The 27,688-nt window shown below is 65.1% G+C and overlaps 1 protein-coding gene across 1 annotated transcript in view; it reads right to left on the bottom strand.

Annotated features, from left to right (window-relative positions):
- The window catches only part of SND1 (staphylococcal nuclease and tudor domain containing 1), a 466,768-nt gene that overhangs the window by 14,318 nt on the left and 424,762 nt on the right, over nucleotides 1-27,688 (bottom strand). Inside the window, exons 17-19 of the mRNA XM_074976653.1 lie at nucleotides 13,472-13,660; nucleotides 7,343-7,484; nucleotides 5,517-5,640 (exon numbers count right to left, since the gene is read on the bottom strand). Coding sequence (XP_074832754.1) covers nucleotides 5,517-5,640; nucleotides 7,343-7,484; nucleotides 13,472-13,660 — 455 coding nt within the window. The remainder of the gene's footprint in view (nucleotides 1-5,516; nucleotides 5,641-7,342; nucleotides 7,485-13,471; nucleotides 13,661-27,688) is intronic.

Raw genomic sequence — 27,688 nt, 5'->3', positions numbered from 1 at the left:
CACTCCCGACTTTTGCAGACTTCGACTGCACAGCTGTCCTCCTCCACAGTCTCGGTCAGGTAATCCTCTCTCTGAACCTGAGACCCATTCGCAACAGCATCCTGGCACAGCGCTGCATTCCCAGGGAGCTGGTCACACACAGACACTCGGTCCTGACAGGGCTGCTCAAATTCCCTCAGAGTTTCTTCTTTCCCTGGACCGCCTCCTGACTCCTGAGAAACCTTCACACTGACAGCTCCGACCCTTGCAGAGCACAGCCAGTGGTTTCACACTCAGGCAGGTCCTGGCCACCAGGAACTGAATCAAACTTCTCCCCAGGCAAAGGGCTGCTCTGGCTCTTACAGACAAGCACCTTTCCTGTTCACTCTCCTTCACCTCACTTCCATTTTCTTCAGTCCCCACAGACTGCTCGGGAAAAGTTTCAGGGAAATTCTCTTCCTCAAGAGCTCCCCCAAACAACAACTCACCCCTGTCTGGCTCCACAGGGGCACTGCTCCCTTGAGCCACAACCAGCTCCTGGGTTTCACCTACGCCCAGGATCACTTCTGGCCCATTGGGCAGATTTCCACACAAGCCCCTTCCAGGCAGACAGCTAGTACTACTAGACAAAAGGTTAGGATCATTTCCCTCCCTTCTGCTACCCACTTCTTTATTTCCATCAGGCAGCGTAACTCCATTGCCCGTCTGCTCTTCCTGTATCCTGGCTAGAGGATGACTCTGGTAGGACAGAGTCCTCTCACCCCTCCCAGGAACACCTCAGCATCAGGCAAGGAACAAGCACCAGAAGCGCCTGGTCTCTGGGATTCCCTGATGATACTAACTGGATTGGACCGAGTTAAAGCATCATCCTCCCTGGGAGACACAGAGGCAGGCCCACTTCCCATCTGGGCTTCAGCTGCCCTCAGATCCAACTCTGGGATCTTGGCCCCTGCTTGAGCCCCCACAGGCTCAGACAAAGGATTCACTTCCCCAGAAGCACCTTTCCACACACAGAACTAGCTCCCTTTTCAGGGACGCCCCTGCCCAACGCAGATAGACAACCGAACCATTCCCTCTGTTCCAGCCCCCACAGCTGGGTTCAGAGTCACACCTGGAATGCTCCTTCACGGTCCCATCTCCAGCCACCCCCAGCTGTGGGGATCCTGCTCAGACCCAGGGCTGGATGGCTCACAGGCAGCTTTTTCGAATGCCGGCTCACACAAAGGCTCCATCTCCCCAGGCTGCTGCTGCTGCTCACCACAGACAGACAGTCAGAGATACTCTCTCCTTTGTCCCAGCTGATTTCAGACACACACCTACCAGGTATGGCAGCTTCTTTCTCAGACAACTTGCCACTCCCAGGAGACGAGCTGCTTCCCTGCACAGACACCGGCACCCTTTTCTCTGCCAGGCCTGGCAGAGCTTTCTCCAGGCCTGTCCTTGCCCTCCGCACACAAACCGCCTCTTGCACAGACGATTGCTGATCGCTCTGTGCTACTCTAAACAAATCACTTTTCTCTGGCACACAGCTTGAGAAGCTACTCACTGGCAATCACTTGCTCCCAGCACACACTGGGCCACACTTAGCCCTGCTCTCTGCTGGATTCAACTCATTAGCCTGAACTTCCTTCCTACCACAACCCTCACCCTTCTTCTTAGGTAGGGTTTTAACTTGATCCTTAACTTCAGCCTGCTTCACAGAAACCTCCTCCTGCTCCCTGCCCCTCTGCTGTCTCTTGTCTAACTCCAGACCCCTTTCTAAGGATCGAGAGTCACATGCGGGGGTTGCGTACCCAGACACGCTGCTTTTCTGCTAACTTGTTCAGACCCACAGCCAGAGAAACTTTCCCCTTGGCTATTGCAATGCAGGCTAGTTGCAGAGCATTTCTCAGAGCTCCCATATCCCTTTTACCACCCCACCGCCTTTACATACAGGCAGTACAGACAGGGAAGAGTCAAGAGATACTCACTGAATAGAGATGGAGAGGTCGCCGCCGTGTTAGTCTGCGTTCTCTCAAAACAAAAAAGCAGTCATGCAGCACTAACAAAATAATGCATTAGGTAATGAGCTTTCGTGGGACAGACCCACTTCTTCAGATCAAATCCGAATCTGATCAAATCAGATAACAGGATCATAGAATCCTAGGGCTGGAAGGGACCCCAGGAGGTCATCTAGTCCAGCCCCCTGCTTCGAGCAGGATCAATCCCCACTAAGTCATCCCAGCCAGGACCTTGTCCAGCCGGGACTTAAAAACCTCCAGGGATGGAGAATCCACCACCTCTCTAGGCAACACATTCCAATGCTTCACCACCCGCCTGGTGAAGTAGTTCTTCCTAATGTCTAACCTACACCTCCCCCTCTTCAACTTCTGACCATCACTCCTTGTTCTGCCATCTGACACCACTGAGAACAGTTTCTCACCCTCCTCTTTAGAGCTTCCCTTCCGGAAGTTGAAGGCTGCTGTTAAATCACCCTCAGTCTTCTCTTCTGTAAACTAAACAAGCCCAAATCCCTCAGCCTCTCCTCATAGGTCATGTGCTCCAGACCCTCAATCATTTTTAATGCCCTCTGTTGAACCTGCTCCAGCAAATCCACATCCTTTCTATACCGGGGGGCCCAAAACTGGACACAATATTCCAGATGTGGCCTCACCAGTGCCGAACAGAGGGGAACAACCACATCTCTAGATCTGCTCGAAATGCTCCTCCTAATGCACCCCAGTACGCCGTTAGCCTTCTTGGCTACAAGGGCCCACTGTTTACTCATATCCAGCCATTCATCCACCATAACCCCTAGGTCCCTTTCTGCTGTACTGCTGCTGAGCCAGACGGTCCCCAGCCTGTAACAATGCTTGGGATTCTTCACCCCAGGTGCAGGACTCTGCACTTCTCCTTGTTGAACTGCATCAGATTTCTTTTGGCCCAGTTCTCCAATTTATCCAGGTCCCTCTGGATTCTCTCTCTACCCTCCAACACATCTACCTCTCCCCCTAGTTTTGTGTCATCCACAGATTTGCTGAGGGTGCAACCCAGTCCCTCAGCCGGTTCATTAATAAAGACGTTGAACACCAGCCCCAGAACTGAGCCTTGGGCACTCCGCTTGAAACCAACTGCCATCCAGATATCGAGCCATTGTCCACTACCCGCTGGGCCCGACCGTGAAGCCAGCTTTCCATCCATCTCGTAGTGCAAGGATCCAATCCATATTTCTTCAACTTCTGGGCAAGAATGTTGTGGGAGACGGTATCTGAAGAAGATCTGAGGAAGTGCGTCTGTCCCACGAAAGCTCATCGCTCACCTAATAAATTAGTTTGTTAGTCTTTAAAGTGCTCCATGACTGCAGGTTTGTGTCAACAGAGACTCATTCTCAGACATACCCAGTGTGTTACACTCGGAATCCGCACCAGAAGAGTTACACATTGGAGTTCCGGGGACTGCTGCTCTTGCTCCCCTGCTGTGGTTTTGACCACAGTTCCAGGGATCTAAGTTTGGCCTCCATCTCCTTCATGCCTGGCCATGTCCGCTTCGGCCTCTCGCCCTCCCAGCGCTGCCTCAGCTTTCATTCTGTTCATAATTCAGGCATGTTCTCGCGCTCTCCCGCCAGTCGGGCTTTTCTTTCAGCCTCTTGCATCCTCCGACCAAAGCTCTCCTGCACTTCCCTTAAACGAAGGTCTGATAACATCAGTAGATAATCCAAACACTGCTCTCCTTCTACTGCAGCCAACTCTGAAGGGTTCAAAGCACCAGGGAAGGGCTGCACCCTCCTGGACTCGCCCCTTTTCCACTTGGCCCTGCTCTCAGCAGCCTCTTTCTTCACTGCTTCTGCCTGGTACCACACCCACTAGAAAGAATCAAGCTCCCCATCTGCAGCTTCTTTGCAAAAGGAGATATTTCTTTCCCAGCACCTCTCCTCCAGGGCTTTTCTTTCATACCATTGCGATTCATTAGCCCCCATCCTGTTGCAAATCCATTGCACCTGCACTTTCACCAAAGCTCTCTCAAAACCTGAAACTCACATTTAGAGCAGCTGTTGTGTGGGGTCCTGATCCCAAGCTCAATTGACCAGGTTCTGTGGATCCAAACAAGACTACACCATTGTAATAGGATGAGGTTTCTGGGCAGTTAGGGAAATCAATCCAGGTACCTCTGCTTCAATTCTGGGCTAGTCACAGCCCCAGGCTGGGATTTCCTTCTCACTAAGGCAAATCCAGCCAGCCCCCACAGCACCTCTGCCAGCCTTAGTGGCCAGCCAGAGCCACACCAGCAAACCCCCAGACTGCCCAGCTGCTCTACCAGCCCAGACCAGCAACCCCCAAACTCAGGTGAGAGGCTCTTAAGCCTGTTTCACCAACACCCCACAGATTCCCCCAGGCCCAGCCCCTGCTCAATATAGACTTGGATCTCACTCAAATAACACACTCACCAATTCTTTCGATCTAATATCTAAAGGTTTATTAATACCAAAGAAAGAGCCGGGCTGGCGAGAAGGACGGGTAGAGCGATACTTTACATGCATCAGTCACAGCTACCGGTGCAGCCAGCGATGTTATTTGCTGATTCTTGAAAAATATCTGCTGGGGCCCACGTGCTAGACATAGACCCGTGGAGACCACAAGACAAAAGCTCTTAAGACGGACATTGCTAAATCCACATCATCCCTTCAAGGGATGGGCCCCCAGTCCAGACAGGCTTAACTCCTGAGGACTGAAGAACCAAGAAAGTCCCTGCCAGGGCCCATCTTACAGCTGTCCATATGCGGAGGGAAAATTCCCTTCTTCTCCATAGGCCTTGGCCCACCACCTGCCCCGGTGACTCTCTGTGCTGAGCTCCCATTCGTCGCAGTCCCAGTGGCAAAACCCACCATCACGAAATGGGTGTCGGCCGTCTGGGCCTTTGCTCAGTCTATTGTCCTGGCTGGGGTGGAGCCCCAGCTCCCTCTGTGCCCCTCAGCACAGACACTCCTCACACCCCTGCAGAGCTAAACATCTGTAACTTTACCTACATGCGTGATACAGACACGCCAGCAGCACACACAGATTCAGGGCATCATCAGCTTTCATTCGACACCTCACAAGGCTCCAGCAGCCCAGTATTTGGGGCCAACAGCCACCCTGGGCATTAAAATGGTTTCCAGACCCCATATAAAGGTACACCCATGTGATCCCGGGGCAGGGGGTGGGGGTGTTGGTTCTCAGCAGTGCCCAAGAAACAGCCATATGGTCCAGCATTTCTGGCACCAGCTGACGTTTGTCCCCCTCACTGCCCTGCTCCCTCCCCCGAGCCCCCCATGCTGCCTTGCATTCCCTGGTGGCCCAGCTCCCTGCCTGCCTCAGTAGAGCCAGTGCCCCCGAGTGAGCCCTTCCCAGGGTCTAGGCCACGGACGGTCCCTGGCGACAAGGCCTTCAGCAGGAGCTGGTGTACCAGGCATGTACCCCGCAGCACTGCAGCCAGAGCCCCGCCCCGGGGAGAGGCGGCCCTGGCCGGCCGCATGGCTCAGTGCCTGGCCCGGGACAGCTGCTGGAGGGTGCTGGACTCACCATTCCCCATCCACAAACTTGGCGATGCAGCAGTCGCCACGGCGTGGCATGTAGGACCCTTCCACGGGCGGGTGGCTGGCGATCTCGCTCCTCATGTTCTCCATCAGCTTCTCCAGCTGGGACCCTGCGGGGGGAGACGCACTCAGGCAGGGGGCCAGCCAGAGCCAGCCCAGGGCTATTCAGCCCCTCGCTGGGGCCCAGGAGACCCCCAGCAGAGCGAGGGCTGTCTGCCCCCCACCTGGCTTCCCCACCTGCCTTGACACAGTCCCCTGCCATGGTCCATCTTCCTAGGGCTCCTCCCCCACTGTGCAGGGACGGTGACAGGCCCGTGCCCCCCATTCTGGCTGCGCCAGGCCACTGCTAGAACCCGCACCACAGGCTGGCACCGCCGGGATGGGCGGACAGCGTTCTGGCTCAGGACACACATTGAAAAATCTGCTCAGCTAAGGGCTCCCCGCTGCCCCAGGGGTCCCGAGCCCCACTGACTCCTGCCCCTGACCGTGCCAAGGGGGGGTCACTCACCGTCCACACCCTGAGCTGCCCCCAGGCTGTGGCACGTCCCTGGTGCCCCACCGATGACGGGCCAGTCAAGACAGGAGATCCGAGGCAGCCCTGCTCTGGGACAGGCTGGCTCCCTCACAGAGACCCCTCCGCTCACTGGGCCCACTGCTGGCTCCCGACCCTGGCACTGGGCCCCCATGCACGCTGGTACCTGCCCGCCATGGCACTGCCCAGCCGTAGCCAGGCCGGGCCGCTGATCACAGGGTGAGAGGGCTGGCGTTACACACCTGTATTTCCTTGTGCCAGTAACTCCGGCCCCACGCCACCTTGTGCAGCGTCTCCCCCCACGGCCTGGGGCAACTGCCCCAGGAGCTCTGGGGAAGTGGGATCCCCCTGCACCCCAGTCCTTGCGGGGGGAGGGCTCCATTCAAAAGTAGGGTGTGTTGAGCCCCCAGCCCTGCCGGTGCCCCCACTCCCGACCCACAGCCCCTGTCAGCCCGGCCCTGGGCTCCCCACCCCCAGCCCTGCCGGTGCCCCCCACTCCCGACCTGTAGGCCCTGCCAGCCCGGCCCTGGGCTCCCCACCCTCAGCCCTGCCGGTGCCCCTCACTCCCAACCCGTAGCCCCTGTCAGCCCAGCCCTGGGCTCCCCACCCCCAGCCCTGCCGGTGCCCCTCACTCCCGACCCACAGCCCGTCAGCCCGGCCCTGGGCTCCCCACCCCCAGCCCTGCCGGTGCCCCCTACTCCCGACCCACAGCCCCTGTCAGCCCGGCCCTGGCCTCCCCACCCCCAGCCCTGCCGGTGCCCCCCACTCCCGACCTGTAGCCCCTGCCAGCCTGGCCCTAGGCTGTGCCGACACCCCTCACTCCCAGCTGTGGGCTCTCCATCCCTCACAGATCTGCCAATACACCTTGATCCTGCCCAGCAGCCCTCTGGGCCATTCTAGCCCTGGCCTCCCTCCCCCCACAGCTCTGCTGACCCCTCTCGACCTGCGGCCCAGAGAGCTGAAGACATCCAGGCGAGGTGCTGACCAGCTGCCCACGTCCTGGCTGCACCATGTCCAGTCCCCTACAGAGCCGGCCACTGGAAGCCTCCATGGCTGACCCTCAGCTGGGGCTGCCGTGGCACCAGGGGAGGTGAGGGCCCCTCGCCCGGCTGGCGCTGCCCTGGGTGTGTCTGAGCCCTGGCTGCCACCGGCCTCGCTGGGACCCCAGCTGAGAGCTCCAGCAGCAGCAGCCCAGCCCCACCCGCGGGGGGAGCAGAGATGCGGGGTCAGGCCCTGGGCAAGCAGGGACAGAGCTGAGCAGCCCTGGACTCCCCACCCACCTGTCTCCACGTCCTGCACGTAGAAGTGCAGATCGTCGGTGATCTCGGTCACGAAGACAGGCTTGTAGCTGGTGGTTCGCTCCTTCTCCTCCAACACTGGCACCACCTCCTCCACCGGCACCTCCTCGTACTGCGACCAGACCTGCCGGGCAGAGGAGACTGGGCTGAGGGGGGTGCAGCCTGGCGGGGTCGGGGTGTTTAAACAGAATCAGAGCACCAGTGACATGGCAGGACGCCCCAGCCCAGCACTGACCCGCTGTACAGGAAGCCTCCATCCCCGGAGCCCCAGTCTGCATAGGGGGGCTGCGGGTCAGGAGTGGGGGGCACTGGCAGGGCTGGGGGTGGGGAGCCCAGGGCCGGGCTGACAGGGGCTACGCGTCGGGAGTGAGGGGCACTGGCAGGGCTGGGGAGCCCAGGGCCGGGCTGGCAGGGGCTGTGGGTTGGGAGTGGGGGCCACCAGCAGGGCTAGGGATGGGGAGCCCAGGCCCGGGCTGACGGGCTGTGGGTCGGGAGTGGGGGGCACTGGCAGGGCTGGGGAGCCCAGGGCTGGGGTAACAGGGGCTATGGGTCAGGAGTGAGGGGCACTGGTAGGGCTGGGGAGCCCAGGGCTGGGCTGACAGGGGCTGCGGGTCGGGAGTGAGGGGCACTGGCAGGGCTCGGGGTGGGGAGCCCAGGGCCGGGCTGGCAGGGGCTGTGGGTCGGGAGTGGGGGGCACTGGTAGGGCTGGGGAGCCCAGGGCTGGGCTGACAGGGGCTGCGGGTCGGGAGTGAGGGGCACTGGCAGGGCTGGGTGTGGGGAGCCCAGGGCCGGGCTGACAGCGGTTGTGGGTCGGGAGTCGGGGGCACCGGCAGGGCTGGAGGTGGGGAGCCCAGGGCCGGACTGGCAGGGGCTGTGGGTTGGGGGGCGGGCACCGGCAGGGCTGGAGGTGGGGAGCCCAGGGCCGGACTGGCAGGGGCTGTGGGTTGGGAGTGGGGGGACACTGGCAGGGCTGGAGGTGGGGAGCCCAGGGCCGGACTGACAGGGGCTGTGGGTTGGAGTGGGGGGCACCAGCAGGGCTGGAGGTGGGGAGCCCAGGGCTGGACTGGCAGGGGCTGTGGGTCGGGGGGGGGGGGCACTGGCAGGGATGGGTGTGGGGAGCCCAGGGCCGGGCTGACAGCGGCTGTGGGTCGGGGGGGGGGGGCACCGGCAGGGCTGGAGGTGGGGAGCCCAGGGCCGGACTGGCAGGGGCTGTGGGTCGGGGGGGGGAGGGGCACTGGCAGGGATGGGTGTGGGGAGCCCAGGGCCGGACTGGCAGGGGCTGCGGGTTGGGAGTGGGGGGCACCGGCAGGGCTGGAGATGGGGAGACCAGGGCTGGGCTGGCAGGGGCTGTGGGTGGGGGGCACCGGCAGGGCTGGAGGTGGGGAGACCAGGGCCGGGCTGGCAGGGGCTGCAGGTTGGGTGTGGGGGGCACCGGCAGGGCTGGAGGTGGGGAGCCCAGGGCCGGACTGGCAGGGGCTGCGGGTCGGGTGTGGGGGGCACTGGCAGGGCTGGAGGTGGGGAGCCCAGGGCCGGACTGGCAGGGGCTGTGGGTCGGGATTGGGGGGCACTGGCAGGGCTGGGTGTGGGGAGCCCAGGGCCAGGCTGGCAGGGGCTGTGGGTCGGGACTGGGGGGCACTGGCAGGGCTGGGTGTGGGGAGCCCAGGGCCGGGCTGACAGGGGCTGTGGGTTGGGAGTGGGGGGCACCGGCAGGGCTGGAGGTGGGGAGCCCAGGGCTGGGCTGGGAGGGGCTGTGGGTCGGGGGGGGGGCACCGGCAGGGCTGGAGGTGGGGAGCCCAGGGCCGGACTGGCAGGGGCTGCGGGTCGGGTGTGGGGGGGCACCGGCAGGGCTGGGTGTGGGGAGCCCAGGGCCGGGCTGGCAGGGGCTGTGGGTTGGGAGTGAGGGGCACCGGCAGGGCTGGGGAGACCAGGGCTGGGGAGCCCAGGGCCGGGCTGGCAGGGGCTGTGGGTTGGGGTGGGGGGGGCACTGGCAGGGCTGGGTGTGGGGAGCCCAGGGCCGGGCTGGCAGGGGCTGTGGGTTGGGGTGGGGGGGGCACTGGCAGGGCTGGGTGTGGGGAGCCCAGGGCCGGGCTGGCAGGGGCTGTGGGTTGGGGTGGGCACTGGCAGGGCTGGGTGTGGGGAGCCCAGGGGTGGACTGGCAGGGGCTGTGGGTTGGGGGGCGGGGGGGGCGGGCACCGGCAGGGCTGGAGGTGGGGAGTCCAGGGCCGGGCTGGCAGGGGCTGCGGGTCGGGAGTGAGGGGCACCGGCAGGGCTGGAGCCCAGGGCCGGGCTGGCAGGGGCTGTGGGTTGGGGTGGGGGGGGCACTGGCAGGGCTGGGTGTGGGGAGCCCAGGGCCGGGCTGGCAGGGGCTGTGGGTTGGGAGTGGGGGGCACCGGCAGGGCTGGAGGTGGGGAGCCCAGGGCTGGGCTGGGAGGGGCTGTGGGTCGGGGGGGGGGCACCGGCAGGGCTGGAGGTGGGGAGCCCAGGGCCGGACTGGCAGGGGCTGCGGGTCAGGTGTGGGGGGGCACCGGCAGGGCTGGAGGTGGGGAGCCCAGGGCCGGGCTGGCAGGGGCTGTGGGTCGGGGGGGGGGCACTGGCAGGGCTGGGTGTGGGGAGCCCAGGGCCGGGCTGGCAGGGGCTGTGGGTTGGGAGTGAGGGGCACCGGCAGGGCTGGGGAGACCAGGGCTGGGGAGCCCAGGGCCGGGCTGGCAGGGGCTGTGGGTTGGGGTGGGGGGGGGCACTGGCAGGGCTGGGTGTGGGGAGCCCAGGGCCGGGCTGGCAGGGGCTGTGGGTTGGGGTGGGGGGGGCACTGGCAGGGCTGGGTGTGGGGAGCCCAGGGCCAGGCTGGCAGGGGCTGTGGGTTGGGGTGGGGGGGGCACTGGCAGGGCTGGGTGTGGGGAGCCCAGGGCCGGGCTGGCAGGGGCTGTGGGTTGGGGGGGGCACTGGCAGGGCTGGGTGTGGGGAGCCCAGGGCTGGACTGGCAGGGGCTGTGGGTTGGGGGGCGGGGGGGGCGGGCACCGGCAGGGCTGGAGGTGGGGAGTCCAGGGCCGGGCTGGCAGGGGCTGCGGGTCGGGAGTGAGGGGCACCGGCAGGGCTGGGGAGCCCAGGGCCGGGCTGGCAGGGGCTGCGGGTCGGGAGTGAGGGGCACCGGCAGGGCTGGGGAGCCCAGGGCCGGGCTGGCAGGGGCTGTGGGTTGGGGTGGGGGGGGCACTGGCAGGGCTGGGTGTGGGGAGCCCAGGGCCGGGCTGGCAGGGGCTGCGGGTCGGAGTGAGGGGCACCGGCACAGCCAGATGCTGGTGGGTAGCCTGACCCCTGTAGCTGTGGGTTTAACTGAGCTGAGCTGCTCCCAGCTCGTCGCTAGGCTCCCAGACTGCTGCCCATCACTGGCGCCTGAGAGCAGCTGCCTGGGAAGGGGACGGTCCATGGGGGGGTGGGATGGCAGCCTGCGGGGAGGTCCTGGCAGGGGCCTGCGACCCAAGCCCAGGGAGCTGCTCACTCAGAGCCCCGGCACTGGAGCCTCACGAGTGGAGATGTGGGCCTGGCGAAGCTCCATCCTAACAAAACACTTCCCCGTTTCCGGCCGTGGGGCAGGGCTGGGGGCAACCCGACTGCCTCCTGGGACAAGGTCACTAGCTCTGCAGACATGGGCAGGACATTGGACGGGAGCTACTTCAGCGCCAGCAAAGCCTTTGACTCGGTCTTTCACAGTACGCTTGCTGGCAGGTTAAGGACGCGCGCTGGGATAAACGGCCCGAGAGGCGGACCGAAAGCTGCTTAGAAGGCTGGGCTCGCTGGGCAGAGCTCGATGGCAGGGTGGGGGGCCGTACCAAGCGGAGCACAGAAAGGGCTGGTCCTGGACAAGACGATGGACTGCACCCTCAGCAAGCATGAGGATGACACTAAGCTAGGGGGACAGGTAGATAAGTTGGAGGGTAGGAGCAGGGTCGAGAGTGACCTAGACAAACTGGAGGACTGGGCCAAAGAAATCTGATGAGGTTCAACAAGGACAAGTGCAGAGTCCTGCGCTTGGGACGGAAGAATCCCGAGTCTGGTTACAGGCTGGGGTAAGACCAGCTAAGTAGCCGTGCAGCAGAAAACGACCTGGGGATTCCAGAGGATGAGAGGCTGGATACGAGTCAACACTGTGCCCTTGAGCCAAGAAGGCTAATGGCATATTGGGGTGCACTAAAAGGAGCATTTCCAGCAGGTCGAGAGAAGTGGTTGTTCCCCTCTCTTTGGTGAGGCCACATCTGGAATATTGTGTCCAGTTTTGGCCCCCCCAGTATAAAATGGATGTGGATTTGCTGGAGCAGGTTCAGTGAAGGGCAACAAAAATGATTGAGGGGCTGGAGCACAAGACCTATGAGGAGAGGCTGAGGGATTTGGGCTTGTTTAGTTTACAGAAAAGAAGACTTAGAGGTGATTTAATATCAGCCTTCAACTTCCGGAAGGGGAGCTCTAAAGAGGAGGGTGAGGAACTGTTCTCAGTGGTGTCAGATGGCAGAACAAGGAGCAATGGTCAGAAGTTGAAGAGGGAGAGGTGTAGGTTGGATATTAGGAAAAACGACTTCCCCAGGCGGGTGGTGAAGCACTGGAATGTGTTGCCTAGAGAGGTGGTGGTTTCTCCATCCCTCGAGGTTTTTAAGCCCCAGCTGGACAAGGTCCTGGCTGGGATGATTTAGTGGCGGTTGTAACAGCAACGAAGGGTCCTGTGGCGCCTTATAGACTAACAGAAAAGTTCTGAGCATGAGCTTCCGTGAGCACAGACTCACTTCATCAGATGCTGGTCATGGAAATCACCCTGGTGCCTGGCCGTGCAATGGGGCTGGCGCCCACCCCCAAAATGTGTTGCCTGGTACTGCCACGGGGGCTGGGCCGGGCCGGGCCAGGCATCACGCTGTGGGAGCTGGGAATACTCAGAGCCCCACTGGCCCGACCTGCTGTCCCGCCAGAGATGGAGCTGGGCGCTCCCTTGCATGCTGAGGGGCTGGTTCTCCCCATGCTCCCTGGAGCCTGCCTCCCGCACGTGTGTTGGGAAAGGTCGAGCGGCCCAGCCCGGAGGGGTCCCTCTGGGGCAGGAGACCCAGTCGATGGCTACTGGTCCTGGCAGGAAACCCTCCCCACGGGTGTCCCCAGGGCCTGCGCAGTGCTCTGGTTACCATCACCCCATGCGGTCCTCAGTACCAGACTCCATGGCTCAGCCCCCCGGATGGGAACCCAGCTACACCTCTCCACCTGGGGCCGCGTGGCCTGGTGATTCCAACCGGCCAGGCAGGTTCAGGCATCAAGCGGCAGGGCCCGACGAGGGCACATGGGGCCCTCAGCGTCTGCTCAGCAGAGCCCCAGCCTCTGGCACATGAATTCCCCACAGACCCCGGCAGAGACCCTCCCCTTCCGGCTCGAACACGCCCACCATCTCATACCACCCCACCACTGCTGAGCCACGACCGCCCCGCGGGGGAGGGCAGGAGGGCCGTCCCTGGCACAGGGCAAGGGGGGCACAGCACACACTTGGAGAGATGTGGGGGGCAAAGTGCTCCCATGAGAGTACTGAGCTCAGCCACCCCAGCAGCCCCCATGGCCTGGTCCCACCCCAGCAGCCCCCCATGGCCCAGCCCTGCCCCTTACCCTCTCTGGCAGCCCCCCACACCCTCCAGGCACCTCCCTATCTGTACAATGCCCTCACCCCCTCCCAGTACCCCCCCAGCTGTATGATACCCCCCTGGGCACCCCGCTGTATAAACGATGCCCGGGCACCGCCCTGGGTGCCCCCTGCCATATGACACCCAACCCCCCCCCACCAGGCGCCCTGCTCCGGCTGTACGATGCCGTAACCCCCCGGCGATATGCAGGCCGAGGCAGTGGGTATCACCGGGCTGGGGCTCCGGCTGGCATGTTCCCAGTGCCCTCGTGCGCTCAGCAACTCGCAGGTGGGCACCACTAGCAGCCTGTGTCCAGGGACTGAGAGAGGAGTGTGGAGGGACAGGCTGGGCTGGGCTGGCCTGGCAGAGGCCCCTCTGCGCCCTGGGGATCGCAGCGGGATGGCCCTGGGCAGGGAGGGGCTTGGCCCCCCGCAGCAGGGTGCTCGCTCCCCCAGAAGAGCCCGTCTCCTACCTTCTCCTTCCTCTGCTTGGCGGCCTCCTCTGCAGCCAGCAGGGCCTTGTAGTAGGAGCTGCGCTCGGCCGTGAAGTGCACCTTGGAGAGCGCGTGCTCCACCAGCGCCACGGACAGGTTCAGCCCGTCGATGTGCAGCCAGCCAATGAAGTTCCCCGCCTTGTCCATGCCCTCCACTTCCACCTCCACCTGCGGGCACAGAGGGGCCGGCCGGTGAGCACGCCACTGGGGGGCATGGGGAGGGGTGCGGCCAGGGGAGGAGCACACAGCCCAGGGTAGGGGGAGGAGGGTAGGAAGGACAGTGCCGGGGTACACAGACCGGAGGAGGGGCACACGGGGGACAATGCGGGCACACAGCCCAGGCTGGGGGGAGGAGGGCAGGAAGGACGGGGCCGGGGTACACGGACCAGAGCAGGGGCACATGGGGGACAGGGTGGAGACACAGCCCAGGGTGGGGGAGGGCAGGAAGAATGGGGCCGGGGTACGCCAGGTGCATGCAGGGAGCTGGCGGACAGCGCAGGGTCATGCTGCCATCTGGCTCCGAGAGCTGCAGGGTCACCTGCCTATCTCAGCAATAGTACTTGTACGACTCTGCCAGCTGGGATGCTTCCCCGGGAGGTGAGTGAGGGGTGTCCTCCCACCCCCAGAAGGGTAAGTTGAGGCAGGGTGGGGCAGGGCTGCCCTGGCCCAGGAGGCCCGTGGACAAGCCACAAACAGAGCCCAGGCCTCCTGCTCCTGGCACTGGCCAGGCCCAGCCTTCGCCGCTCACCTACCCATCCAAGACCCTGTCACACTCTGCACCCCGCCTGGCCACACTGAACACGGCCTCAGCTGGAGCATGGAGCTCCGGCCTCTGCCCACACGCGGCCAACACCTCGGGGCTCTGGCCCAGCGAGGCTCACCCGGCCCAGGGGCTCTGCGGTGTTCCTGGGGGTTGGGATGAACACACAACACCATTGCTACCACTGGCCCCGGTCTGCAGCGAGTTGTGGGCAGAGCGGGCCGAGCCAGGTGACTGCGGAAGGCTTAGCTCGCAGAGCCGGCTGTGATGGAGTGGGGGATACCTGTGTGTGTGTGTGTGTGTGTGTGTGTGAGTGGCTCACAGAGGGTGGGGGGCTCCTGCTGAGGGTAACCCTGACGACCAGGTAACACCTTTGTACTGCAGACAAAGGAGGAGGTGGAGCCTGAGGGGTTTGAATTGGAACTGGGAGTTGGAAGCAGTTAGTCTGGGCTGGGAGAGAGAGACAAAGGAAGGGGCCAGGCCCCAGCTCTGGGGCCCCCTCGGGGCCTCCTCTCCCCAACATGGACTGGTCTGGCTGTCTCTGCCTGCTGTACTGATTCCTCTGTACGATGCTGTGTCCTGTCGGCTAATAAACCTGATGTTTTCCTGCTGAGTGAGAGACTCTCCTGCCTGTAGACAGGATGCAGAGCTTGGGGGACCCCAGAACCGCATCACACCGGCTCGCGCCGCCGACGCGGGGACCGTTGCTGTACTTGGAGTCCTGCGGGTGGGCTCCGGGCCCAGGCCTGAAATGCTAATTCTGGGAGACCTGAACCACAGGCATGGCCCTGATGAACGGCTCCCAGCCGGGGGAGCCCAACGGGACTGACACAGAGCATCATGAAGTCCAGCCCCCCAAGGAATTTGGCCGAGAGGCAATGGCCGGTTGCCTGAAGTTCCTCCCTTCACCTCTGTCTGCAGTCCAGCTCATCCCTTTGGAGCGTCTCTGCTGGGAACGGAGCCTGCAGGGTCGCTGGCCCAGCCTAACAAAGGACGTGCTCCAGAGACTTGTACAACAGCAGCTGCTCCACCTGCTGCAGCCGGCGTACGGGTGTACGGAACGCTCAACAGGCTCCAGGGAGCTTCTGAGCCGTGGGATGGGCCAGGCAGGGAAATCTTCCCCCCAGCGACGGGGCGCGAGCCCCAGTGCAACGGGAGGGGGCCCCGTGCGAGCGGACACTCCTACGCAGCCGACGTCCCCATCTCCAAGGCTGGTGCTGGAGGGACGTGCCGGCCAGGTCTCGACAGCCGGAGCTGCACCCTGATCTCGCAGGCCCGGTCTGAGGTCGAAAGCAAAGAACTTTGCAGCACTCGAGGGGTCTGCCGCAGCCGACACCGTCTGGAGCACATGGTGCTCCTGCCACTGCGGCCCGAGTGCTCCAGCTGGCAGGCACTGGGGACACTCGCCGGGAGGAGGAGGTAATGCCAAGGCAGCAAACTGCTCACCTGGTGACCGTGCAGGTGCCAGCTGCTAGTGCCAGGCCACGGAGCTGGCAAGCTGCCTGCAGTGGGTACAGCAGCGTGCCCAAGCTAGGGCCCGTCCCAGGCTGGCTGTGGTGTTCTAGACTTACAACTCACCGGTCACCTCACGCATGTCCCTTAACCGTAGCTGGGCCAGGCGGCCTCCCGCCCAGCAAGTCACTGCCAGGCCCAAAGGCCCCATAGCCGCGGCATCTTAGCTCTCCCCACAACGCCGACGCTAGCGGCCAGTCTGGCAGTGACCCGCCTGCCGATGTACCGATGGTGGAAAGCCACCGCCACGCAACGGAGTTACAGCTGGCGCTCGGGAAGGCCGGAGGCACATCTGCCTCAGCAGGCTGCAAGTGGCCTTTCAAGCTAGGCCAGGCCAGGCCCAGGCGATCCCCTGCATGTGCCAGGACATGCCTGCTGGCCAGCAGCCAAGCAGCAGCGCGAGCCAGTCCCTGGGCGTAGGGAGTTAGTCCCTCCCCACCGTCGCTCTGAGCTGCACGCAGCTGGCAGGATTCACCTGCAGGACTCGCCCCCCCTGCCCCCCACCACCAAGGCCTCTTGTTCTCATTAATGTCCCACACGCGGGTGCCCAGAGTCCGGGCAGACAGCCCACCACCCCCGCAGCCTCGCAACACACCACACTCCTGCGCGCCGTGCAATCTGCGGGACAGATGTTATCAGGAGATTCCCGCCGGCAGCCACTCACACGCCATAAATCCTCAGCACTAACGCGTTGTCCCAACCCCAGGCTCTGGCGCTGGCAGGCACCAATGGAGAGACAGGCGCCAGGGCACAAGCTGGCCCCCATTCTGCCAAGGTCAGAGGCATTACCTGCCCTGAGGGGCTCTGGAGGGGTTGTTACCAGAGCCAGGCAGAGCTTCAGCAAAGGGCTTAGACACGGCCTGGGCGCTGGGCTTCCCTTGGCTCGCTAGCCTTTGGGCAGGGTACGAGCCAGGACCATGCCCTGCCTGTCCAGCGGAACTCCCCCTCCCGCAGCCAAGGCCCCGTCGACACGCCAGGCAGAGCTCACGCTGCGCTCTTGGAAGCCCTGAGCAATGCAACCCAGGAGCCACCCGTCCTCTGCAGCTGGCGTGGGGCAGGGAACCGGGGGGCAGCTTGGTCTTGGTGCGTTCATAACGCTCCCGCAGCCCCGAGGCTAGCTGCACCCAGGCCCATTTCCACAGGATGCGGGCGGCCCCAAGACCCTTCCGTCTGCTGCCGCAGGCGGGGGCCGTGCAGCCGCAGCTGGGGGCCGGCTGGGGCGCAGCAGGGAAAGCCAGACTACTCTGAGGTGTGGGTCGGAGCTGGCACCTGCCCGCTGCACCAAGGGAGGCGGCTCCCCACTTCTCCTCCAGCCCGGGGGCCAGGCCACAGAGCAGCAACGTGGATCCTGGGGACTTCACACAGAGCAGAGGCCGTGCATGTGCCACCTGTGGCTGGACACTCGGCAGGCCACTGCTCAGCACTGGGCTTGGGAGTCCTACCCCTGCAGTGGGGCCCCACATCCGGTGGTGCACCAGGCCAGCTCCTACCTCCAGCACCCAGCCTGTGACTGTTCTCCCCGGCTGCACTCAGAGCCACAGGCAGGGGCTTCCCGAGTCAGCCCTTTGCAGTCAGCGCTCAGGGTGGCTCAGGTCCCCGCCTGGCCCCTGGGCTCTCCCTTCCCCATAGCTGGGTTAGTGCAGCTGGAGCTGGGCCAGGCCCAGCGAGAGCCACAACCCGTCGAGGGCTGCTCTCAGCTTGCAGTGCCGGGGGGCTCACGCTTGCTACCTCTGAAAGCGACCTGCAGCCTGGCCTGGTGCCCCGCGACGCTGTGCTGAGGGGAGCCATGGCCCAAGCACTCCCTGCTCCCTAGCAGTGGGGACGGAACGCCGACGGGCGCGGGTCAGGGCTGGGATACCTGGTTCTTCACGCAGCAAGGCCCAGGCACCCTGCACCACCTCTGCCCACCAGGCAGGGCCCACTTCCAAACTCCCCCTGTGATTTCTGGCGGCCTGCGGCGGCAGCGTAACCCTGACCCACCCACTGGCCAGCAGCTCGGGGAGCGAGCTCCCCTCAGGAGGGCTGTACTCATCCCAGGGGCCTTGTATTCAACTGCCCAGGGGGCCCCTCCCCTCGCAGACAGCTTAGAGGCTTCTCCCCTCACCAGCCCACCTACCATCTCCGTCCTGTCTGCTGCGCATCAGACTGCCGTGCAGGCCCTGCGAAATCACGCTGGCAGCCGGGGAGGCAGGATTTAGTGCCTGGCTTGCGAGAACGGCTGCAGCTCAGCAGCCAGGCTGCATCGCGCCCGGGAAGGGGCTGAGCGATTTAAGAGCTGGTGGGTCAGAGGCCCAGGCGGCCTGGCTGATAAAGGAGAAAGCTCCAGGGACCGGCGCTGCTATTAGTGTCACCCTTCGGACAGCCGAGATATTTATACCCAAATAAATCGGCGCCGCCGGCAGCTGAGCGAGGCGTGTGCTGCAGCAGCCTGCGTCCGCGCTCCCGCAGCCCCGCAACAGACTTCATCGGCCACAGCAGAGTGCACGCGCCCCTCCCCCCCGTCCCCACCAGCGCTGGGCCCGCGAGCCCATGCACAAAGTGACAGGGAAGGCCCCTGATCCCACCCCAGCACCGCTGGCAACCTGGCCTGCGCCCTCCGGTGAGCCCACCTCTCGCCCGGCAGGGCCTGGAGATCACTCCGCTGCACAGCAGGTGCCCAGGGCGGGGCCTGGACCAGCGGCTGGGGGCACAGGGCTGGGACCGGCTGCTGTTCCAGCCATCAGTGGAGAAGCTGGGCCCCTGCCTGCCCGTCCCTCGGCTGGGGCCCCCGCACCAGGCCCGGAATGGGACAGGAGGGGCAGCCCCTGCTCCCACCGGCAGAGGGGGCCTCAGGCTGCCCCCAGCAGGCAGCTCAGTCTGCTCACAGCCCATTGGAGCTGCACTGCTCTGCTCTGCTCTGGAGCTGGCTTGTGACTCGCTAGGTCTGTCCTGCCCCACAGCAGCATCAGCGTCAACCCTGCACCCTTCAGAATGAGGGCTGAGCACACTGGCCCTCTGCGACCCACTGCGTCTCCCCTGACAGAACATCCCCCACCTAGGGCACGGGACACAGCCACATGCTGCTACCCACCATCACCTGGTCACGGGGCTGGTCTCCAGCTCAGCACAGCCCAGTAGCCAACAGGACTGGCACAGGATCAGTACCACGGCCAGCGCTTGTGCCAGGGCCTGCGGGGGCCAAGGCCAGCGCCACGGCCAGCACTTGTGCCAGGGCCTGCGGGGGCCACGGGTCAGTGCCACGGCCAGCGCTTGTGCCAGGGCCAGCGGGGGCCACGGGTCAGCGCCACGGCCAGCGCTTGTGCCAGGGCCGTGGTCGTGCACCACTAATTCCCATCGGTTTCACTTCTGCCGCTCAGCCGCCCGCCAGCGTGCGCAGGGCCCAGCACTCGGGGCCTGGTGACTCTCACTGGGCCGAAGGGACCAGTGTGGGTGTAGTGGGCCTGGATCTCCCGTCAGCAGCACAGAGGCTTGCCGGGATGCAGCCGAGAAGCGGCAGATGCCCCCCTCAGAGAGACGGTCCCTTTGGGGACAGAGCCCAGCCCTGCCCAGATGAGTGCTGGGCTGCCATCCCCAGCGCCCCCCACTGCTGCTCTCTGCTCAACGTGCAGCACATGGTGCCTCCCTCCGAGGACCTCCGCTGTCCCAGCGGGGGCTCAGCCCCCAGGGCCCCCGCTCACGGCTGGGCACAGGGCAGGATTCTGAAGTGTGCTCTCTGCACGCGCACTCCCCCGAGCCTGACGGGGCACCAGAACAGACTGCCCTTGCAGGCCCCTGTGCACCTGCCCACTGGCACCGAGGAGGGTCGAGTGCCCCCAGTTCGCAGACAGGTGGGAGCCCCTGCAGGCTGGCTCCAAGGCTGGTTTTAGGGCGTCATGGCACTGGCCTACTGCTGTCCGTACACCCTCCTTGTGCCGCCAGCCCACCGAGGGGGGTGGGGGGCAGGCAGTGCCCGACCAGCACCATTGCCCCCTGCCCCAGGGAGCAGCCCCTCTGCTGGGAGTGTGCCTGGCTGTTGCATGCAGCTGGGCCAGGCAGCTTTGCAGCTGATCCTTTGACAAGCCTTGTCAGGTAAGCACTGGGCGCTTGCCTGTCACATTGCACCTCTCCCAGGGAGCTTCTGTCAGCACAGGGCTTATCTCCAGAGCACGTCAGACCCCTGCAGCACCACGCCTGGTCTCAGCAGCCTCCCCAGAGAGACAGCTCCCCCCACGTGGCGCGGAGTCCTCGGCCCGCTGGCTGGAACCCGCGGGGCAGAGGGATCTGTTGGCTGTGGCACTGGCTCCTGAGGCAAAGGCCTCTTGCCAGGGCATAGCCCGGGACGGCCTTGCCAGGCTGCGGGAACGGGCCTGGGGTATCAGTGAGCGCATCCCAGAGCAGAGCCCTCCTCGTGCCCACATCCTGACTCTGGCCAATTCCTGCCACCGTCACCCCCTCCTGCCAGTCGGAACTGGTCTCATCCCCACCTCCAACCATGGGCCAGGCTTAGAGCTGCAAGAGCGAGGGGCCCACCAGCAAACGCTCGGCCCTCCCCCAGGCACCCCCAGCTGGCTCCTCGTTCTGCTGCAGCCTGTGTTCCTGGGGCCTGTCACCATGAGACCTTTCCAGCCTTTACCCCTCGTCCTGGCTCTTTGCTGCCCCCCCCGGCCCTGCTTCCTCAGCGCCCCCCCCAGGGCTTCCTCCTCCACCCCTCCCAGCAGCAGCTGGCCAATGCCGAGCACAAGGACTAACACCTCACTGCCTGTACCCGAGATGCCCCTTCCACACAGCTCGGCCCAGCTCATCACAACCTCCGGACCCCTCCCTCTCAGTGTCGCTGCTTCCCAGGCTAGAGCCCTGCCCCCCTCCCGCCCCGGATGCGGGTGCCCAGGGCGCGTCCACAGCCTGGGGTAGCGGGGGTGCGCCCTGTGGGCACCCAGGGGAGGGAGCACCTGTGCTGATAATCCTGCCGGAGGTGCTGGTGCCGGGCAGCCCCCACTGGCTGGGCCACCATAGGCTCCTGTTCTGCGACCGTCTGTTTGGGGGACCACTTCTCCCTGCCCCTCGGTGCCGAGGCCCAGTGGGTCCGTGGCCCTGCCAGCAGTGGCCTCAGCGTGGCAGGTACCAGAGAGGATGGCTTGCGGCAGCCTTGGAGCTCAGCATGGGGGCTCGCTGCTCTCTGGCGGATGATTTGGGATGGAGGCCAACGCCCGCTCCATCAGGGGAGGCGGCCGCCATGGGGACGACTCTCGGCTATCCCAGCGGCTGGGGTCGGAGATCGTCTGCTTGCCAAGACCACGCTGCTGGGTCCTGTGTCCTTCCCACCCGGCAGCCAACGCCCCGAGGCTGCATCCACACGCGGGATCGCCACCTGTCCGGGGAGGTCCATGATGGGCGCGGAAAGGTCACTAGGCAAAGGTGAGTCGCCTTCGCGGGGCTCTGCCTAGCCGGGGCGGCGGAGCAGGAGCTGAGAGGCCAGGACTGAACACCTGTGCAGGCCCCATGCTGCCCCACCGTTCTCCGACCAGCAGCGTGGGGAGCAGGCGCCCACGAATTCCCTCGGGGCACCTGCTCCATGGGAGGAGGGGAGCTGCCCCACTCATCCCAGCCAATGTGTGGGAGCAGGAGCCTCGCCCCCAAGGGGACTAGCAGAATAAGGCTCCTTGCAAAGCAGCCAATATTAGGCGGCTCAGGACTGGAAGAAAAGAGCGTGATGGGGAACACAGACGACATGGCAAACCAGTGCTCAGGGGGCTGCCCCCTCTTGGCCAAACTGGCCCAGCACAGGCCAGAGCCAGGGTCAGAACAGGTCTCTCCCATAACCAGCTGCACCCTGGGCAAGCTCCAAGGTCAGTCACCTGCCCCCCATGTCCCCCAGGCCAAGCCGAATACCCCAGTGCAGTGCCGGCCGCCACCTCCTTTGAACAGGGAGAGGGAACTGCCAGCGCAGGGCGGCGCGCTCGCAGCTAGTGACATCCGGCTGCTATGAACCAGGCTCCAAAGGCTTCCGCTCACATGGGTGTGCCAGGGGCACCCGCTGCCACGGCCATCGCCAGTGACCTGGCACACGCCCCGGGCACCCGCTGCCACGACAACCACAGGTGACCTGGCACACACCCTGGGCACCCGCTGCCATGGCAATCACAGGTGACCTGGCACACGCCCCGGGCACCCGCTGCCACGGCGATCACCAGTGACCTGGTACACGCCCCGGGCACCCGCTGCCACTGCGATCACAGGTGACCTGGCACATGCCCTGGGCACCCGCTGCCATGGCGATCACCAGTGACCTGGTACACGCCCCGGGCACCCGCTGCTACGGCGATCACCAGTGACCTGGCACACGCCCCGGGCACCCGCTGCCATGGCGACCACCAGTGACCTGGTACACGCCCCAGGCACCCGCTGCTACGGCGATCACCAGTGACCTGGTCCATGCCCCAGGCACCCGCTGCCATGGCGATCACCAGTGACCTGGTACACGCCCCGGGCACCCGCTGCCATGGTGATCACCAGTGACCTGGTACACGCCCCAGGCACCCGCTGCTACGGCGATCACCAGTGACCTGGCACACGCCCCGGGCACCCGCTGCTACGATGATCACCAGTGACCTGGTACACGCCCCAGGTATCCGCTGCCATGGCGATCACCAGTGACCTGGTACATGCCCCGGGCACCCGCTGCCACGGTGATCACCAGTGACCTGGCGCATGCCCCGGGCACCCGCTGCCACAGTGATCACCAGTGACCTGGCGCATGCCCCGGGCACCCGCATCCGCCGTGATCACCAGTGAGCTCCAGCACAGCAGCAGGTGTCTCAACCGACTCGGTATTGCACTGACCCTGCGGTGGGTTATGCCCCAGCACATGAGCGAACATGGGTCTGTCAGCACAAAAGCCCAGGCCGAGGCTGTGGCGTGGACATGGTACTGACGGCCCTGCTGCCCAGGGCTGGCACCGGCACCCCTCCCTGCCGGGTGTACTCCGAGGTCTGCCCTCCCGATGCTGAGGGAACAGCAGCAGCCCATGGATTGGGACACGGGAGCGATCGCACACCTGGCTCCCGTCACAGACACGCACAGCAAGGCCTGGCCAGGCCCCCGCCGCCAGCTCGCAGGCCGGTGCATGCAGACGCAGGTGCAGCTTGCTTCGAAGACACCTTCCTCTTCCAGGCTGGGGGCAGGAGCCTGGCTCACTGTGCCTCCCAGCCACCGCAGGCCCTGACGGCCAGCGAATGCCCAACCCTCCTCAGGAGCCCTCCGCAGCCCAGGCTGCGGGTGGGGACAGCTGCCGGCCTGAGCTCCCAGGGGTCCTTGGGGGCAGGCAGCCATGAGTCCCCAGGGCACAGCTCACCCTCCAGCGTCACTGGCAGCCGGGAGCTCCTCCACTGAGCTGAGCCACTCCGGGACCAGGCAGAACTTGGAGCTTCTGGGCCTCAGGCGAGGGGTTGTGGGAAGGCCCTGGAGGACTCCTAGCCCTGAACGTATCCTCACTGCAACCCAGCCGGGGGGGGAAAGACCAGCGGGGACGGGGCCCTGAAGACAAACCAGGGACACCTGACGTCTGTGGCAGAGGCGGGAGCAGGCCCTGCATCCCCGACACCAGGCAGTGCACTAGCTAGGGGGCCCCCGGCAGAGGCAGGAGCAGGCCCTGCATCCAACGCCAGGCAGTGCACTAACCAGGGGGCCCCCGGCAGAGGCGGGAGCAGGCCCTGCATCCAACACCAGGCAGTGCACTAGCTAGGGGGCCCCCGGCAGAGGCGGGAGCAGGCCCTGCATCCAACGCCAGGCAGTGCACTAACCAGGGGGCCCCGGCAGAGGTGGGAACAGGCTGTATCACCCTGATGCCAGGCAGTGCACTAGCTAGTGGCCCCCCCGCCTGGGTGAGTCACAGTGCTGCGCCAGCATGCTGCTCTGGAGGCCAGTGGGGTCAGGACAGGCCGGGCAGCGGAGGTGGGCAGGCCAGCAGCTCATGAGTAGTTCTGCACCAAGGCTTCCAGGGCAGCAGCCCCTGCACGGGCTCGATGGGAGCAGCACCCCTCCACACAGCACACCCAGGCCCCGACCTGCCAGGTGCTGGGAGCGATAACCAAGGGTCAGGCAGGAGGTGAGGCACATAGATGTTGACAAAAAGTCACCAGGCAGGCCAGCCAGGTCTGGGAGCCGGGGTGGGAGCGGTTCCCGGGCCAGGTCTGGGAGCCGGGGTGGGAGCCGAGAGGGGGCAGTTCCTGGGCCAGGTCTGGGAGCCGGGGTGGGAGCTGAGCAGGGGCGGTTCCTGGCCCAGGTCGGACAGCCGGGGTGGGAGCCAAGGGGGGGCGGCTCCTGGCCCAGGTCGGGGAGCCGGCGTGGGAGCCGAGCGGGGGCGGCTCCTAGCCCAGGTCGGGGAGCCAGGGTGGGAGCCGAGCGGGGGCGGCTCCTGGGCCAGGTCATGGAGCCAGGGTGGGAGCCGAGCGGGGGCGGCTCCTGGGCCAGGTCGGGGAGCCGGCGTGGGAGCCGAGCAGGGGGTTTCAGAGAGGTGCAAGAGAAGCAAGGTGGGAGGGCCAGTCTGAGCCTGTTCCAGGCAGCTGCAATTCAGTCATCCTGGTGTAGCCCTGGTGTCAGTAATCCCTCCTGGTGCCCCCAGCCCATACCCATGGCTTCCCACAGTGCATCTCCTCACTCAGCTACGGCCACTTACAACCGTGCCCTCATGGCATTGAGTGGCATGATGGCTGGCCCGGCCCGGCCATGAACACAGGGAGCAGGAGCAGCTCACCCCAGATGTCCCACCTCCGTCCATGCCGCTCTCCGCTCCAGCAGGGACACGCTCCTCAGCCGCGCCTCAGCTCCCACCGTGCAAGGGGGCAGTGGGCCCCCATGGCTGCCAGGCTCCCCTGCCCTGCTCCTGTGCATCCTAATGCACCAGCATCGCCTGCTCCAAAGGCGGAAGGCAAAGTGACTGAGCTGGGATAAGATCTTAGCCTCCTTCCCAGACAGCACCAGAATCCAGCGCCACCCGGCAGCCGGAAGGGACACAACCTCCTGGCCCAGGGCAGGGATGCAGATGGCACCTGAGCTCCCCCGCTGCAGAGCCCAGCCCGAGGGGGCTGGTGCCCTGGGCCCTGCACTGCATGGCCAAGCAGGCAGGCAGGAGAAGGCAGAGCTGTGCGCTACCCGAGGGGCTGGGCAGGGAGCGAACCAGCTGCTAGCAAAGCCGGCTCAGCCCCAGATCAATTCCTGCCCAGCCAGCCTCACTGCACCCCTCCCAGGCACCGGCCAGGCACTGCGCACATCACGGGCTCACAGCAGCCTGGCGGGTACCACATCAGGCAGAGCAGCATCTTGCCCAGGGTGAAGCTGGGGGGCAGTGAGGGGAGAGCCACCCCCATTAGGCCAGACGCACACAGATCCCACGGAGCCGGCTCAGGCAAAACAAGACCTATCCATCTAGGTGCCGGCAGGGCTCCCAGCGCCACCACGGGTTTAAAAATAGCAGCCCTAATCACCGCCCCACGGCCTGCCAGTGGCTGAGCTCTGCAACCCCTCCCCATCCGCTAGTGGCGCTGGCAGCCTCCCCGCCCGTGCCAGTGGGCACTGCTGCCGGGCTCTGCTCTGGAGGGCCCACTACAGTGGAGCTGGGTGGGGAGCCCAGCCAGCCTGCGGTGGGAACCTGGGGGCATGAGGCTGACAGCCCACACAGAGACCCAGTCGCTGCTCCTCACCAAAGAGAGCCAGCTGCTCCCCAGCCCCAGCCCTCCCCAGGAGCCCGGCTCCCGCTCAAGCTGGGGCCATGGCAGACAGGGCCCGGCAGGAATGAGGGGGCACCGCTGGGTGAATGCCCAGCAGGCACCTCCTTCCCCGACCCCAGGGAGCTCAACCTCCAACCACCGTCCCACCCACGGGCCAGCCCCAGGTGCTGTGCAGTGCAGTCGCCTCCCGGGTTCACAGCTGCCCAGTTCCATGCCAGTTCCCTGGTGAACGTAGGGGGCAGTTGGGCCTCGCAGAAGCCTACGTCCCAGCATCCAGGAGCGAGGCCCAGGCTGGTGGGAGACAGATGAGCTCACCCAGCCCAGAGCCAGATGGGACATGGCGCCGAGAAGCCCCGGGACGCCCGAGGTGGTGAGTGCTGACAGCAGACGGGTGCACGTGCTCTGGGCATCAGCCGCACACACCCCCAGATCTCCCTGGCCCCCCAAGCCCTGGGCACCCCGCTCTGCCTGCCACAGGCCAGAGCCACGAGAGCTGCGGCACTCACCAGTCTGCCTTTGCCGGCTCAGCCCAGGATTCCCGCTGCTTGGGGCCTGCTGCTCGGACAGGCCTGGGGGTCACCGCCTGAGACACTCCCACCCAAGGGACCACAGCTGTGCACCATGGGGCCTGGCTAGCACAGGCGGCAAAGCGACCGGCTCTCCCCACCGACCACGCTGTGTGCGCCTGCGGCTGGCGTGACCCACTGCATGCACAACTACGCAGCAAGGCACAAGCCGACGGCGCAGCTGCACTCGCAGCGGAGCGCAGGCCAGGCCCTGCCGGCTGGACAGCTCACTGGCCCCGACGACAGCTTGCGGCGCTGCACCCATGACCCCGGCAGCGAGACATTTCTCTGGGCTCGTCCAGCAGACACAGCACCCCTGCTCACTCCTCTCCAGCAATGCTGGGGCACCTGGCCCTGCTCCCCTGGTGCTGTGCCGCAGGGTCCCCTCGGCCTCTCCTGGGAGTCTGCCAGCTCTGCCAGGCCACCCCGCCTGTGGCTCCAGCTCCCACGCCACTGCAGGCAGGCTGTCCTCTACCCATGGCTGGCACAGGGAGGCAGCAGGGGCACTCCAACATCAGGGAAGGCCACGGTCCCCCAGCAGTCCAGCTGCACCTGTCTCTGCGGGGCGAGATGGGCCATGGGCCAGCCCGGCAACTCCTCCCCCGGGTCTCCTGCCCCTGAGCCAATGCATCACACAGCCCCTGCACCCAGCCCACCTCTCCTCTGGGACGGCTCAGCGGCCCCAGTAACGGGTGCCTCCCTGGTACGATGAGGAGGCGCCATCAGCCCGGCTCTGCGGCTGGGGCACTGAGCCCAGCTGGACTAACGTCGAAGTGGTCCCCAACCGCCTGCTCGCTTGTGGCACACCATGGGACTCCCAGGGCTGGCGCTGCAGCATGCTTACGTTCTACATCCTGGCTGTGCGAAGCGCAGCTACTGCTGGCCCGGCCTGGCCCCAGCCTCTCTCACACTGCCCAGGAGCCCAGCTCTCCAGGGCGGCACTCAGCTGCCTCCACCCCAGGACCCTGCCCCATCACCACGTACCCAGGCCTGCAGCAAACCACGCAGGGCGTCTGCGGACACCAGCCTCCCTGGCGCCCGGCACTCAGTCACCACCTAGGCTGTGGGGGAGGTGGGGGCAGCCTGGGAAAAGCAGTGTGTGAGCGCATCAATCAAGCAGGTACCGCCATGCTCAAGGGGTCAGAGTGCAGGTTACACAAACAACCTTAACGGTGGCCCTTCCTCAGAGGAGGGCACCTGTGGGCATCCTTAACAGTCTCAACCTGGGTTTTTGGATGCAATTCCCCAAATATGCCCCCATCGCTCAAGCGGAGCCACACAGACCCCAGCTGGGGTCCTCCGTCCCTGGGCCAGAGCTCCACCCTGGAGCGAATGGAGGAGCTGGCAGCAGTAGCGGACTATTCCCCTCTGCGTGCCTGCACCAGAGCATCTCACAGAGACAGCTGTGAGCGCCGCTTCCCCAGTCCCGTTCTCTCCAACAGCAGCACTGGTTTAGCGGAACCTTGCCCCGAAACAGCCACCGGCAGAGCCCCGGCCAGGCCCGGCAGACGCCAGCATCACGCACGGGCACAGGGGAACAGCTCCACCCGACAGACGCCGGCAGAGCCCCGGCTGGGCCCGGCAGACGCCAGCGTCACGCACGGGCACAGGGGAACAGCTCCACCCGACAGACGCCGGCAGAGCCCCGGCCGGG

This window comes from Carettochelys insculpta, chromosome 1 (genome assembly GCF_033958435.1).
Source record: "Carettochelys insculpta isolate YL-2023 chromosome 1, ASM3395843v1, whole genome shotgun sequence".
Taxonomy (NCBI): Eukaryota; Metazoa; Chordata; order Testudines; family Carettochelyidae; genus Carettochelys; species Carettochelys insculpta.
Note: the sequence above shows the minus strand (reverse complement) of the source record. Positions and strands in the feature narration are given on the sequence as shown.